Consider the following 10,992-nt stretch of genomic DNA (forward strand, 5'->3'; position numbering starts at 1 on the left):
ACAGAAATGGGATAATGTGTGCCTGAACAAAGGGGGGGTCAAAATAAAAAGTAACAGTCAGTGTCTGGTGTGGTCACCAGCTGCATTAAGTACTGCAGTGCATCTCCTCCTCATGGACTGCACCAGAGTTGCCAGTTCTTGCTGTGAGATGTTACCCCACTCTTCCACCAAGGCACCTACAAGTTCTTGGACATTTCTGGGGGGAATGAGATCCGGGCTCTTCGCTGGCCATGGCAGAACACTGACATTCCTGTATCGCAGGAAATCACACACAGAACGAGCAGTAAGGCTGGTGGCATTGACATGCTGGAGGGTCATGTCGGGATGAGCCTGCAGGAAGGGTACCACATGAGGGAGGAGGATGTCTTCCCTGTAACGCACAGCGTTGAGATTGCCTGCAATGTCAACAAGCTCAGTCCGATGATGCTGTGACACACCGCCCCAGACCATGACAGACCGCTCCAGAGAACAGGCCTCTGTGTAACGCTGATTCCTTCCACGGTAAACGCGAATCCGACCATCACCCCTGGTGAGACAAAACCGCGACTCGTCAGTGAAGAGTACTTTTTGCCAGTCCTGTCTGGTCCAGCGACGGTGGGTTTGTGCTCATAGGCGACGTTGTTGCTGGTGATGTCTGGTGAGGACCTGCCTTTACAACATGCCTACAAGCCCTCAGTCCAGCCTCTCAGCCTATTGTGGACAGTCTGAGCACTGATGGAGGGATTGTGTGTTCCTGGTGCAACTCGGGCAGTTGTTGTTGCCATCCTGTACCTGTCCCGCAGGTGTGATGTTCAGATGTACCGATCCTGTGCAGGTGTTGTTACACGTGGTCTGCCACTGCGAGGACGATCAGCTGTCTTAGGCATCTCACAGTATGGACATTGCAATTTATTGCCCTGGCCACATCTGCAGTCCTCATGCCTCCTTGCAGCATGCCTGAGGCACGTTCACACAGATGAGCAGGGACCCTGAGCATCTTTCTTTTGGTATTTAAAAAATATATATATATATATATATTTTTATTTATTGGTGAGGCGGGTTGCAGGAAAGTGTTTTGAAGTTGAGTTTTTGGAAATAATCTTTGAAAGACAGGGTCCTGAAAAAGGGACGTTTCTTTTTTTGCTGAGTTTAGCAACTTCGCACAGCAATTGAAGAGGAGTTCCAGCCAGCCAAACCCTGCCCTTACTCGGATGACGCTGGGCCAATCGTGCGTCGCCTCATGGGTCTCCCGGTCGCGGCTGGCACGGGGACGCACTTCGCACTGCTTGATGAGGCAGGTAGCCTAGTGGTTAGAGCACTGGGCCAGTTACCGAAAGGTTGCTGTATTGTGTCCGCAAGCTGACAAGATGAAAATCTGCTATTCTGCCCCCGTCATTGGCAATACGAATTTGTTCTTTACTGACTTGCCTATTTATATAAAAGGTTACAATTTTTTTTTAAATGACCTGCTGCGCTGCTCGGGAGGCTCCATCTACAAAGTTGTTAATGCTTATCAATTGTCTTGCACAAAGTATCAAAATACTAAAATACAACTTAAACAGGACTCTTAAAAATTAAAGAATTTAAATGTTAATCAAAAAAATTATCACAAGAACAATGAGAAAATATGGAAAAATATATAATTAATGTAATTTTAATTTTATAAAGCAGCCCGTGTAATCATCTGCCAGAGAGTAGACCCAATCGGCCCGAGACCCAAGTAATACATTTGGGCCAGATAACTCTCACCGGAATCGGCCCGAGCTCAGTCCCCGCGTCCTAGCCATAAGTATTACTGCCCGGGCCAGACTCCAGCCACATGACTGCGGCCGAGTCTGATTCTCAGCCCAGATCCACTGTGCTAGCTGGTGTGGGACAACGTCAGTCAGCAGCGTAGCCTAGTGGTTAGAGTGTTGGACTAGTATCTGAAAGGTTGCAAGATCAAATCCCCCAGCTGACAAAGTACAAATCTGTTGTTCTGCCTCTGAACAAGGCAGTTAACCCACTGTTTCTAGCCCGTCATAGAAAATAAGAATTTGTTCTTAACTGACTTGCCTCGTAAAATTAAAGTTAAAAAAATTTGTCACGGAGCGACCCCTTCTCATGTAATGGGGTTTGGCGATCCCGGAAAGCACGGAAGGCGTTAGTGGGGGAACAGGAAGTTCCGGACAGACGCATAGAAATAGCCAGAACGGTTCAGTTAAGAAGATAACATTTGTGTCCGTTTCTATTTATTACTACAGGTATGTAATAGGTTTAAACTTTCTAATATCGAAATAATATGTCATACCATTTTAGGTAATACATCCGTTAAGGTATTATCACGTTTAGTAAAGGTTTGATGTGTCATTTTTGTGTGAAGCCGAGTGAAGAAAGTGATAACTATTTTACAAGTTACGTAGTTAGAGCAGTTGGGGTTTGTCTGAGTGGATGTACATCATTTTCTCACGGTAATTTCATAAAGAATCTATTTACTTGAGATGTCTGAATTCGTTTCACAAGTTATTGGTTTTGTGTCAAATTCACGAGCTGGTAAAATGGCGGCGCCACTCGGTCTGCATCAACGGACTTCAGTGCAGGCAGTGAGGGTGCAGCAGAGAAAGACAATTTACGGTTGCACTACGGTTTTGAAGCTGAACGTAATGATTATCAGTGTTCTACACATGTACTAATATTCAGAGACATTCAGTTGTTTCTATCTTTGTCTATAAATGTTACTATGGTGTGAACGGAATTATTTTGATTGAAATAAAACAGTGAAGACAAGGTTATTCAGGAAAATAGTACATAGTACTGCCTAAAACATCCTGCAACCTTGTACTAAATGGTTTTTGAGGCATTTATGCAATTTATGTCAATTCAGGAAATCTACTATAAATTAAGTGCATTTAAGTTGTGTAGCCTGATTTTAAAGTGTATACTTTGTCTAATGTGAATTAATTCATGTTTTGTTGTCAATGCTGAGCTACCAGATCTAAGTGAGATCAGTGCTTGACTTGGACAGGAGCTCACCGGAGCTGAGTACCGTCACCTCAAATTTCTACTGATTGAGCTCATGTTCCTCTTATAGAATATTAGCTCAACAGTATTGTGGTGCTCCTGCACCTAAATATAAACACTAATTTTAGAGAAAGAAATTGCCAGAACTGTCAAGACAATAACTTTTTGTCTGTTTGTCTTTATTACTACAGGACGACTAGAATTAAGTCTGAGGCCGGTAACATCAACAGTGAGGACAAACCCAGCCTGCCTCTCTCCTTCCACACTGAGTCCAAACCTACAGTCACTGGGTCCTGATTGTGACAGTGGAGCCTAGTTTGCACTGCAGGATCCAGAGATGGCATCAGTGAAGCTGGAAGACTGCAGTCAAACACTGGAGCTGAATGTCAACATTAAAGATGAAGAAGAGGAGGAGAAGATTGGGAAATCTGTTTCTCATGGTAAGAGCAGGTTCTATCTAACTAAGTGTGTTGTTCGTTCCAACTTCCCACTGTGCATGAAAAGTTGCAGTAGAACTGTTCCGTGTTGAACTGTTTCAATGAGAAGGTAGATGTTATTTCATGCTACTGACACTTGCATGGTTTGACACCAGTATTGTCAGCATTTATTTTATTCACTGAGCTATCTAGAGTACTCAGAGTAGACTGAAGAAGTGAAGTAGATAAGCTGCCAATGTTTTAAAGTTCTATGAAGTGAGTCTGTGTAGTTTCTAACCCTTGTGATAGTGAGTGGAGGATGATATAGCTCAATGTTTTTATGATACTCATAGAATAATTTTATTCCCATTTTGTATTGCACAGCCTACTGATATGAATACTTTCAGGTAGCCTAGTGGTTAGAGTGTTGGGCTAGTAACCAAAAGGTTGCTGGTTTGAATCCCTGAGCTGACAAGGTAAAAATATGTTGTTCTGTCCTTGAGCATAGCAGTTACCACACTGTTCCCCGGGCGCCGAAGACGTGGTTGTCGATTATGGCAGCCCCCCACTCCTCTCTGATTAGAGGGGTTGGGTTAAATGTGGAAGACACATTTCAATTGAATGCATTCAGTTGTACAACTGACTAGGTATCCCATTCGGAAAGAATTTAGCCCCCTTGACTTTTTCCACATTTTGTTACGTCACAGCCTTATTCTAAAATTGATCAAATTAAACACTCATCAATCTACACACAATACCCCATAATGACAAAGCAAACACAAGTTTTTAGAAATGTTTTAAAATGTTATCAAAAATTTGAAACAGAAATACGTTATTTACATAAGTATTCAGACTCTTTGCTATGAGACTCGACATTGAGCTCCGATGCATCCTGTTTCCATTGATCATCCTTGAGATGTTTCTACAACTTGATTGTTGTCAACCTGTGGTAAATTCAATTGATTGGACATGATTTGCAAAGGTACACACCTGTCTATATAAGGTCCCACATTTGACAGTGCATGTCAGAGCAAAAACCAAGCCATGAGGTCGACGTAATTGTCCGTAAAGCTCCATGGAAGGAAGAATTCACAAGCTGGTAAAATGGCGGTTCCCACTCTGTCTATGTCAACGGACTTCAGTGCAGGCAGTGAGGGTGCAGCAGAGAGAGACCATTTCACAGTTGCTCTACTGTTTTGAAGCTAAATGTAATGGTTATCGGTTTTCTACATGTGTACTAATATTCAGATGTATGCAGTTGTTTCTATATTTATCTGTAAATGTTACTATGGTGTGAATGGGAAATACTATAGGTTTTTGATTGAAATAATACAGCGAATACAAGGTTATTCAGGAAAATAATACATAGTGCTGCTTAAAGCATACTGAAACCTTGTACTAAATGGTTTTTGAGTCATTTATGCGAATTTGGGAAAATCTACGAGAGGTTAAGTTCACTTACGTTGTGTAGACAAATTTAAAGCAGGTACTTTGTCTAATTTTAATGAATTTATGTTTTGTTCTCAATGCTTATCTACCTGATCTATTGAAATGAGATCAGTGCTTGACTTGGACAGGAGCTCACCGCAGCAGAGTACCGGCACCTCACATTTCTACTGCTTGATCTCATGTTCCTCTTATAGTATATTAACTCAACAGTATTTTGGAGCTCCTGAACCTAAAAATTAGTACCGGCATCTATTTCAGTCCAAGTCAAGCGCTGAATTAGATGATTGAACAAGAAGAAATATAATGTATTTAATAGAGAATAAAGCAAGTGCCAGAACTGTCAATACAATAACTTTTTGTGTCTGTTTCTCAATGTTACTACAGGACTAGAATTAAGTCTGAGGCCGGTAACATCAACAGTGAGGACAAACCCAGCCTGCCTCTCTCCTTCCACACTATGTCCAAACCTACAGTCACTGAGTCCTGATTGTGACAGTGGAGCCCAGTTTGCACTGCAGGATTCGGAGATGACACCAGTGAAGCTGGAAGACTGCAGTCAAACACTGGAGCTGAATGTCAACATTAAAGATGAAGAAGAGAAGATTGGGAAATCTCTTTCTCATGGTAAGAGAATACCAAGATTTTGCAAAGCTGTCATCAAGGCAAAGGGTGACTATTTGATGAATCGCAAATATAATATATTTTGATTTTTGTATCACTTTTTTTGGTTACTACATGATTCCAAATGTGTTATTTCATAGTTTTGATGTCTTCACTATTATTCTACAATGTAGAAAATCGTAAAATTAAGAATCCCTTGAATGAGTAGGTGTTCTAAAACTTTTGACCTGTAGTGTATATCACACAACTGACTGGTTCTTCTGATTTTGTTCACACAGGAGACCATGTTGAGACATTCTCTACATCCAGAGAGAAACAGCAGGAAGATCACAGAGCTAAGTGGTCTCACCACTGCCCACATTGTGAGGAGAATTTTTCAGTTCTATCAACACTAAAAATACACTTGAAAATACACCTAGGAGAGAATCTGTATTCCTGTACTGACTGTGGGAAGAATTTCTCAACATCAAAGGTTCTAACAGTTCATCAGAGAGTGCATACAGGAGAAAAGCCTTACTCCTGCTCTGACTGTGGGGCGAGTTTCTCTCAACTGGGCACCTTAAAACGACATGAACGTGTACACACAGGAGAGAAGCCTTACTCCTGCTCTGACTGTGGAAAGAGTTTCTCTCGACCCGATGACTTAAAAACACACGAACGTATACATACAGGAGTGAAGCCTTACTCCTGCTCTGACTGTGGAAAGAGTTTTTCTCGACTGGGCCACTTAAAAACACATGAACGTATACATACAGGAGTGAAGCCTTACTCCTGCTCTGACTGTGGAAAGAGTTTCTCTCAACTGGGTGAATTAAAAATACATGACCGTATACATACAGGAGTGAAGCCTTACTCCTGCTCTGACTGTGGAAAGAGTTTCTCTCAACTGGACAGCGTGAAAACACATGAACGTATACACACAGGAGAGAAGCCTTACTCCTGCTCTGACTGTGGAAAGAGTTTCTCTAAGCTGGACAACTTAAAAAGACATGAACGTATACATACAGGAGTGAAGCCTTACTCCTGCTCTGACTGTGGAAAGGGTTTCTCTCGACTGAGCCACTTAAAAACACATGAACGTATACATACAGGAGTGAAACCTTAATCCTGCTCTAATTGTGTAAAATGCTTCACATCAACTCACCTAAAAGTTAATCAGAGAATACACACGGGAGAGAAGCCTTTCTACTACTCTGACTGTGGAAAAAGTTTATTTTGAATGCGCCTGTTAAAAAGACACCAAGGTAAACATAAAGAAGAGAAGACTTACCACTGATCTGACTGTATGTTATTGTTTTTGTAAACAACAGCTGATCTAAAAGTTCATTAGAGAACAGACACAGGAGAGAAGCATTACTTCTGCTCTGACTGTGGCAGGAGTTTCTCTGGCCAGATTGGCAATGTAAAGACACAACAACTGATACACACTTGAGAGAAGCCTTATCACTGCACTGACAGTGAGAAGAGATTCTACAATTTGGGCCATTTTAAAAAGACACCATTGTGTACATAAAGGAGAGACCTCATCATTTCTCTCAGACCAGCTAAGGTTAGTCACTCCCCTTAATTCTCATGACATTAAATAATTGGCAATGTTGAATTGGATCAAATGAAGAAAGCGTTGAACACTATTGTAATCCTATAGTTTCTCACTGTGAGAGAACTGTACAGAGGAAAGGGAGTGTTAGCCTCTTTACTGATCAGTGTGCACCTTGTCAGTTTTGGTGTGTTTTTTTTAGCTTCTACTGTAAAGATATTGAGATGACCTTGGATTTGCCCTTAGGGTTGAATATCCTCTGTGAGGTGTCCACTATGGTGTCTGATGGTTGACTGTGTGGTAGTAGTTCCCTCTGCAGTTTCCTGTGGGAAAGAGCTGGTATACACAACATGTACAGAGTGTACAAAACATGAAGGGACGCCTGCTCTTTCCATGACATAGACTGACCAGGTGAACCCAGATGAAAACTATAATCCTTAAAGATGTAGTTTTTATTATGAATTTATTATGGATTCATTATGTATCCACATTAGCTTTCAGCAGAAAACAAGAGACTGCAATTGCAGTGGGCTAAGAAATGGAAAGACTGGACGCTGGAGAATTTGAAAAACATTTCCTGGTCTGATGAATCCCTGTTCCTGCTGTTTCATGCTGATGGGAGGACTAGGGTATGGAGGAAACCACGTACATGCATCCAGTGGTGGAAAAATTACCTAACTGTCATACTTGAGTAAATGTAATGATACCTTAATAGAAAATGACTCAAGTGAAAGTCACCCAGTTAAATACTACTTGAGTAAAAGTAATTTGTTGTAAATATACTTAGGGAAAAAAGTTAAAGTATGAATCATTTCAAACCAGACTGCACAACTGTTGTTTTTTTATATTATGGATAGCCAGGGGCTCACTCCAACACTCAGACATAATTTACAAGCGAAGCATTTGTGTTCAGTGAGTCCGCCAGATCAGAGGCAGTAGGGATGACCAGGGATGTTATCTTGATAAGTGTGTGAATTGGACCATTTTCTGTCCTGCTAATCATAAGAAATGTAACGAGTTCTTTTGGGTGTCAGGGAAAATGTATGGAGTAAAAAAGTACATTATTTTCTTTCGGAATGTAGTGAAATAAAAGTAAAAGTTGTCAACAATATAAATAGTAAAGTACAGATACCCCCAAAAAACATAAATTCATAGCCTGTTTATCATTAAACAAAAATTGTTTAGTAATATAAAATAATCCACCAAAACTAATGCTAAAAACTGATCATCACACCATCTTTATCTGATATATACGGAGTGCACAAAATATTAGGAACACCTTCCTAATATTGAGTTGCACCCCTGTTTGTCCTCAGAACAGCCTCAATTTGTCAGGGCATAGATTGTCCAAGGTGTTGATAGCGTTTCACAGGGATGCTGGTCCACGATGACTCCATTGCTTCCCACAGTTGTGTCGGGTTGGCTGGGAGTGGATCACTACTCTGAATAGCTCGTTCCATCTCCTCCCACAGATGCTCAATTGGATTGAGATCAGGTGACTCTGCAGGCCACTGCAGTAAACTGAATTCCCTGTCATGTTCTTGAAACCATTCCTGGACAATCCTTGTGGCATGGGGCATAATGCTGCTGAATAAATCTATTTGTGTTCCCCAATCCTGGTCCCAAAAGGGGTGGACATGTATGTTTTTGCCCTAGCACTCACATACCTTATTCGTTCCAAAGCCTTGAGTTGCTTAGTTGAATTCAGTGTGTAAGTGTTAGTGCAAAAACTAGAAAGCGTACCCCTTTGGGTCCCCTGGACCAGGATTGGGAAACACTGCAGTACATAGCAAAAAGTGTGATGATGCAAATGATCATAAAGACATTTTCCACTGTACTGGAAGTTTTTTTAAATTTAACTAGGCAAGTCAGTTAAGAACAAATTCTTATGTAAAATGACAACCCACTGTTCCTAGGCTAACTGCCTTGTTCAGGAGCAGAACGACAGATTTTTTACCTTGGCAGTTCGGGGATTCGATCTAGCAACCTTTCGGTTACTGGCCCAATGCTCTAACCACTAGGCTACCTGCCAGGCCCAATGCTCTAACCACTAGGCTACCTGCCATCCCCAAGTTCTCTATCTTGAAAACTTGATTGCTAACATACAACATTTCTGGCGTTGTGAAAACATCCCTTTCATAGAGCCTACCACTCCATTAAAGGAGTAGGTCACTATTTTACCACTTGAAGTCCTGTATGTCAGATTACTTGGTTTGTATTTAGGGGACTAGGTACAGTATGTACTCACGATTCGAAGGTGTGTACTCAGAAGATGAATCTCTGATCTTATCAGCACCATTCTTACGCCTTCACGTCATTGCACTGTGGTTCTTCAATGCTTCCGGATTTTCTGTTTAATAAACCTGGGTCAATGGAAACCTGTCTATTGATGCCATCTCTGGATCCTGCAGTGCAAACTAGGCTCCACTGTCACAATCAGGACCCAGTCACTGTAGGTTTGTAGTATGGAAGAAGAGAGGCAGGCTGGGTTTGTCCTCACTGTCAACTCTGGATAGGATCCCAGTCCTAAATAGAAGTCTGGTCCGCCCCTGTGCATGCCACACCCCTCCCATTGTTACCCTCCCATCGACTGCATTTCAACGGCCTGATCCTCAATATAGTCCCAGGGATACAGTATATTCAACTCTAACAATGGGGTGTTGAAAGGGTTTGCAAGTTGGAAGGCCACCTCAATTCAAGAATGAATGACCCATGTAGTGTCACTATTGTTTGGTAACCTCACCAGACCTCCATGTTGGTTGAGTGTGCTCCCTGTTTCACTAATCTATCCTCTAAAATTCATAGAATAAAAAGGAAAGTTTCACATCTTCCTAAATCTGAGGGTGGTTTTAACCTTCCAGATTAGGAATTGTATCAACTCACTACTCAAGGCTGTTACTTTCGACATATAGTTAAATGCACTAAAGAGGAACAATGGGTGTTTGGTTCATATTGAAGATGTGCATGTTCATCCCCAGAATATTTTACGTGTTTATATTCAAAAGATAAAGATAAAAACATTAATAACTTCATAGTTAAGAACACTATAACAATATGGAAGAAGATGAAACGTATTCTACAAGAATCAATATCACTCCCTAGAAACCACACGAATTAGTGGACACTGTTAATTAGTGGAATGTTACAAATACATGAAACATCGTTTCAAAGCCATTGTTCAAAATGTGATCATACATACAATACAAAGGGAGGGGTGAGGCATGCACAGGGGAGGACCAGGAAGTTGATCTCAGAGTTGACAGATTAACAGTGAGTACAAACCCAGCCTGCCTCTCTCCTTCCACACTGTAAATCTACAGTCACTGGGTCCTGATTGTGACAGTGGAGTCTAGTTTGCACTGCAGGATCCAGAGATGGCATCAGTAGACAGGTTTCCATTGACCCAAGTTAATTAGACAAAATAACCCACAGAAAAAAAATCAGGAGACATTGAAGAACCACAGTGCAATGACGTGAAGGCGTAAGAATGATGCTGCTAAGATCAGAGATTCATCTCCTGAGTACATATTGTACCTCGGCCCCTGAATACCAACCAAGTAATCTGACATACAGGACTTCAAGTTGTAAAATAGTAAACTACTCCTTTAATGGAGTGGTAGGCTCTATGAAAGGGATGTTTCACAAAAAAAACTTTATTGTAGTATTTTGTTCATTAGCACACTGCAATCACTTTCAGTACAAAGCAAAAAGTGTGATTATGATAATGATAATGATATGAAAATGACAAATGATAATTGCATGTAATTTGCATCATCAGACTTTTTTTGCTGTGTACTGCAGTGTACCCTAATCCTGGTCCAGGGGACCCAAAGGGGTGAGCTTTTTAGTTTTTTCCCCCTAACACTCACACACTGGATTCAACTCAGCAACTCAAGCCTTTGAATTGAATAAGGTATGTGAGTGTTAGGTCAAAAACATACATGTACACCCCTTTGGGACCAGGGTTGGGGAACACTGCTGTACTGAAAG

At 41.3% G+C, this 10,992-nt stretch overlaps 2 protein-coding genes across 3 annotated transcripts in view; one reads left to right on the forward strand and one right to left on the reverse strand.

Annotated features, from left to right (window-relative positions):
- LOC139533031 (zinc finger protein ZFP2-like) overlaps positions 1 to 10,992 on the reverse strand; it is a 530,089-nt gene that overhangs the window by 366,488 nt on the left and 152,609 nt on the right. The gene's annotated exons all lie outside the window — the stretch shown is intronic.
- LOC139533041 (zinc finger protein 271-like) overlaps positions 1 to 10,992 on the forward strand; it is a 222,385-nt gene that overhangs the window by 151,317 nt on the left and 60,076 nt on the right. Inside the window, exons 3-4 of one of the 2 annotated variants that reach the window (XM_071331236.1) lie at positions 5,229 to 5,468; positions 5,744 to 10,834. The exons of the other annotated variant lie outside the window; for it this stretch is intronic. Of the exons in view, the coding sequence (XP_071187337.1) occupies positions 5,229 to 5,468; positions 5,744 to 6,570 (1,067 nt within the window). The 3' untranslated portion in view covers positions 6,571 to 10,834. Of the gene's footprint in view, positions 1 to 5,228; positions 5,469 to 5,743; positions 10,835 to 10,992 lie in introns of those variants that run through there. 2 annotated transcript variants of the gene reach the window in all.

The sequence above is a fragment of the Salvelinus alpinus genome, chromosome 10 (genome assembly GCF_045679555.1).
Source record: "Salvelinus alpinus chromosome 10, SLU_Salpinus.1, whole genome shotgun sequence".
Classification (NCBI taxonomy): Eukaryota; Metazoa; Chordata; class Actinopteri; order Salmoniformes; family Salmonidae; genus Salvelinus; species Salvelinus alpinus.